This window comes from Elephantulus edwardii, unplaced genomic scaffold (assembly GCF_000299155.1).
Source record: "Elephantulus edwardii isolate Elephantulus edwardi_28Jun2011 unplaced genomic scaffold, EleEdw1.0 scaffold00289, whole genome shotgun sequence".
Taxonomy (NCBI): Eukaryota; Metazoa; Chordata; class Mammalia; order Macroscelidea; family Macroscelididae; genus Elephantulus; species Elephantulus edwardii.
In genome coordinates, this window is record NW_006400039.1 from 2,451,297 (window position 1) to 2,454,649 (window position 3,353).

The 3,353-nt window shown below is 53.0% G+C and overlaps 1 protein-coding gene across 1 annotated transcript in view; it reads left to right on the top strand.

Annotated features, from left to right (window-relative positions):
* The window catches only part of ARRDC1 (arrestin domain containing 1), a 7,631-nt gene extending 6,754 nt beyond the window's left edge, over positions 1-877 (top strand). The window contains exons 7-8 of the mRNA XM_006900618.1: positions 326-737; positions 813-877. Of these exons, the coding sequence (XP_006900680.1) occupies positions 326-737; positions 813-877 (477 nt within the window). The remainder of the gene's footprint in view (positions 1-325; positions 738-812) is intronic.
* Positions 878-3,353: the final 2,476 nt, after the last annotated feature.

The following is a 3,353-nucleotide window of genomic DNA, read 5'->3' on the forward strand; positions in this document are numbered from 1 at the left end:
CAGGGGTGGGGGCTATGACCTACAGGTGCTCCAGGGGTGGGGGCTATGACCTACAGGTGCTCCAGGGGTGGGGGCTATGACCTACAGGTGCTCCACGGGTGGGTCTACTACCTACAGGTGCTCCAGGGGTGGGACTATGACCTACAGGTGCTCCAGGGGTAGGGGCTACTACCTACAGGTGCTCCAGGTGTGGAACTATGACCTACAGGTGCTCCGGGGGTGGTGGCTATGACCTACAGGTGCTCCAGGGTGGACAGGGCTGAGGCCTGGTGGAGGCACACTATGGGCTCCAGGCCCTCACTGCTCATTGTCCCTCCTCTCCTAGGTCTCACTGAAGTCTCCTGAGGCCACCGTGACCCTCCCAGTCTTTATTGGCAATATTGCTGTGAACCACACCCCGCTGAATGCCTTGCCAGGCCCTGGGTCTCTGCCTTCCCAGGTGGTGCCCTCGGCACCACCACAGGAGGAAGTGGAGATGGCCAGCCCCACCTCCTTGGTGGACCCCAGAGTTGACCTGTCCACCGAGGACTACTTGCAGCCATCACCTTCTGCCCGGTTCAGCTTTGTGCCTGGTGCCCTTGAACCCTGCAGTCCCACGCCCCACCCTCTGCCCCCTCCCCTGTGCATCTCCACAGGGGCCATGGTCCCTTATTTCATGGATGGGCCTGAGGGGTCAGTAGCTGCCACTGGTACCCTGATCCTCCCGCCAGAGTACTGTGCATGGGGCTACCCCAATGGTGAGTGGGGGATTGGGCATGCTCTGGGTAGGCTTACCCACTGAGCTGTGTGGTGACCACACACTATTCCCTCAGAGGCCCCGCCATCCTACGAGCAGAGCTGTGGACGTCCGGACCCTGGCCAGAGCCCCCGGAGCTGACCATCCTTTTGCTGCCTTTCCGGACCATGGGTGGGTCCAAGTCCTTGTGCCTTCTACCTGGCCTGGCTGGTCCACTTAGGACCCTAGGCTGCCAGCTGTGCCTCTTGGTCCTCTGCAGGGAGCCGCTTCAAATGGCCTCTACATTGGCCAGTGAGCAGAGAGCATGCCTTGAAAGCCCATGTAAATAAAGAGCTTTATTTGTAGAGCTGCATGGAGGCCTTTATGCTGGGCAAGCGCCCTCCTCTTTCCCTCCCCAAGGAGGGCCCCTGAGCACCTCATCCTCTGCTGTGTCCCTCTCCATCCATACATACCCATCCCTCCTCCTCACATGCATTCCACTCCATGGCCCCTCCCACTCTTCTGGGACTCCTCCTGGGATGTGCTAGTCCCAGGACAGCAGTGGCCTCTGGTTTCCTCCAATCTCCACAGTACCTAGAGATGCATCTGCAGCCCTGGCTCTAATTTAATTGTTTTTGTGTCTTGGGAAGAGACCATCAACCCATTCATTAATTTATACACAAATCTGCCACCTGGTTTCACTTTTCTAGACAGCTCAGTGTCAATCTTTGAAGACAGAGAAAAGTTCTTCCCTAGGTCTCCTCTCCCAGGAGAATGTCCCTGCATTGGTGTGAATACAGCCTTCTCAGAAGACCCTACATTTCAAAGAACTGGCTCACAGAATCCAAGATGACAGAAAGAGGGCATCCTATCACAGAGGGCCTGTGTACCACAGGGGCCCTGCAGGTGGTCTAGCTGGGAGTGGCCCCTGAAGAGCCAAATATCTGGTTTGGGAAGATACTTCGGATTCAAATTCCAGCTCTGCTTTGAGGAAAGGGGTGTACTTCATCCAGTACAACCCCACGGGACCACTGGGCGGACACGTCAAGCCTCCTCTTCCCCCAAATAGAAACTATGTACTCTGTGAGAACCGCAGATCTGACCGTGTGGCACAGATGCTGTCCAGCAATCCAGGCTTCGTCTTTGAGCTTGGTGCCTGCTTTGGTCTTCAGGCGCGTCACCTGCCAGGTTGGCACCCCAGCTCCCAGAGGCCAAATCAGGTGTCCAGGGATCCTCGCCTGCCTGGCTGGCACCCCAGCTCCCAGTGGACAAGCCTGGGAAGTGAATCACATTATTTTACACAGACCCTGTTAGACCCCTGACATGTGGGCTTGAGAATAAGGCCTTTGGTCGATCAGTTGCCAGCCAGAGCTTTAATGTCGAAAAAGATGATGAGTCTTGGAGAAAAGCTGAAGGCACACAAAGGTAGGACATTCTAGGCCACCTGCTAGGCTGCACTGCCTAAGGTTGGCAGGGGAGTTCTGTGGCTGTGTGCCTGCACCAGTCTTGCAAGCTGTGGGCCTTTCAAAGTCATTGGGCTGTGCTAGTAAGAAGCTTGTTTGAAGTGTCCTGGGTCATGTGCTGATAATATCACACGTGGTAGGTGACCCTGTGGGGGCAGGTTACAGGCTAACTGAGCAGCAGCTTTGTTCCAAGTTAATTCATAATCAATAATTGCTTTCTAAAGGGTTTCCTGCCACATTGAACAATACTATTTGGCCTCCAATGTACCAGGTACAGTTATAGGCATTGGTAAGACAAAATAAAAATCCCTGACCTGTGGGTTTCCTTCTGGTGGGGAGAAGCTTGCCAAATGGACAAGGGCATCATAGGGTTAGCTGCCAAAATAAGAAAAAGGGAGCAAAGGAAGAGCCATAGGGAGTTGTGGGTTAAACTGGGAGGCAGGGGAAAGCTTTCCAAAAGTGACACTTAAGAAATAAATCAAGCAGACAGTGGAGATAAAATGTTCCAGTAAAAAGTCAGGGGTCCAAGGACAGAGGGGGTGAGAATGGTGCCAGAGAGGAAGGTGGGTCAGGCTGTGCCGGATGGGCTATGGGCCACCCAGGGCTGTGGACTCACTGCCTGGCACTAGAATTTGGGGGCCATTGGCTGAGGTTTGGATAGGGCAGTCTAGCTGCTCAAGTGAACCCCACCAAAGTTGTCTACTTCTTTCTCTGTACTTGTGTCTTACCAGCCAGACTTGGCAGAACAAGTTCCCACCAGTTCATCTCTTTCCTGAAGTGCAGGATTTTGGGGCCTCCTTGATTTCTTGTCACTGTAGTGTCCAGCTTTCGCGTCCTTACAGCAATTGGCTGGAGAACCCAGTATCAGTCTTGCTTCCTTTCTTTTTCTCTTCCTTTCTTTTTCTTTTATATTGGTTTGCTTACAAAGTTAATATACATTGTGTTTCACACTATTCTTCATTCACATTGTATTTAATAAAATCATCCCCATGCATTATGTTTTATAAAATTAATCACCATTGAACTATGACCATCAGTACCCTATCTTTTCAGGTCCCCAGCAGATCTTTCCTATTTTCTTTATCCCCTCCCTCCACCCACCAATTTGCTCAGCCCTGTGGCTTCGCCCCTACCCTTCCTCACCCCTCTGCTCCCATCCATCCTTCCTTGAGTCC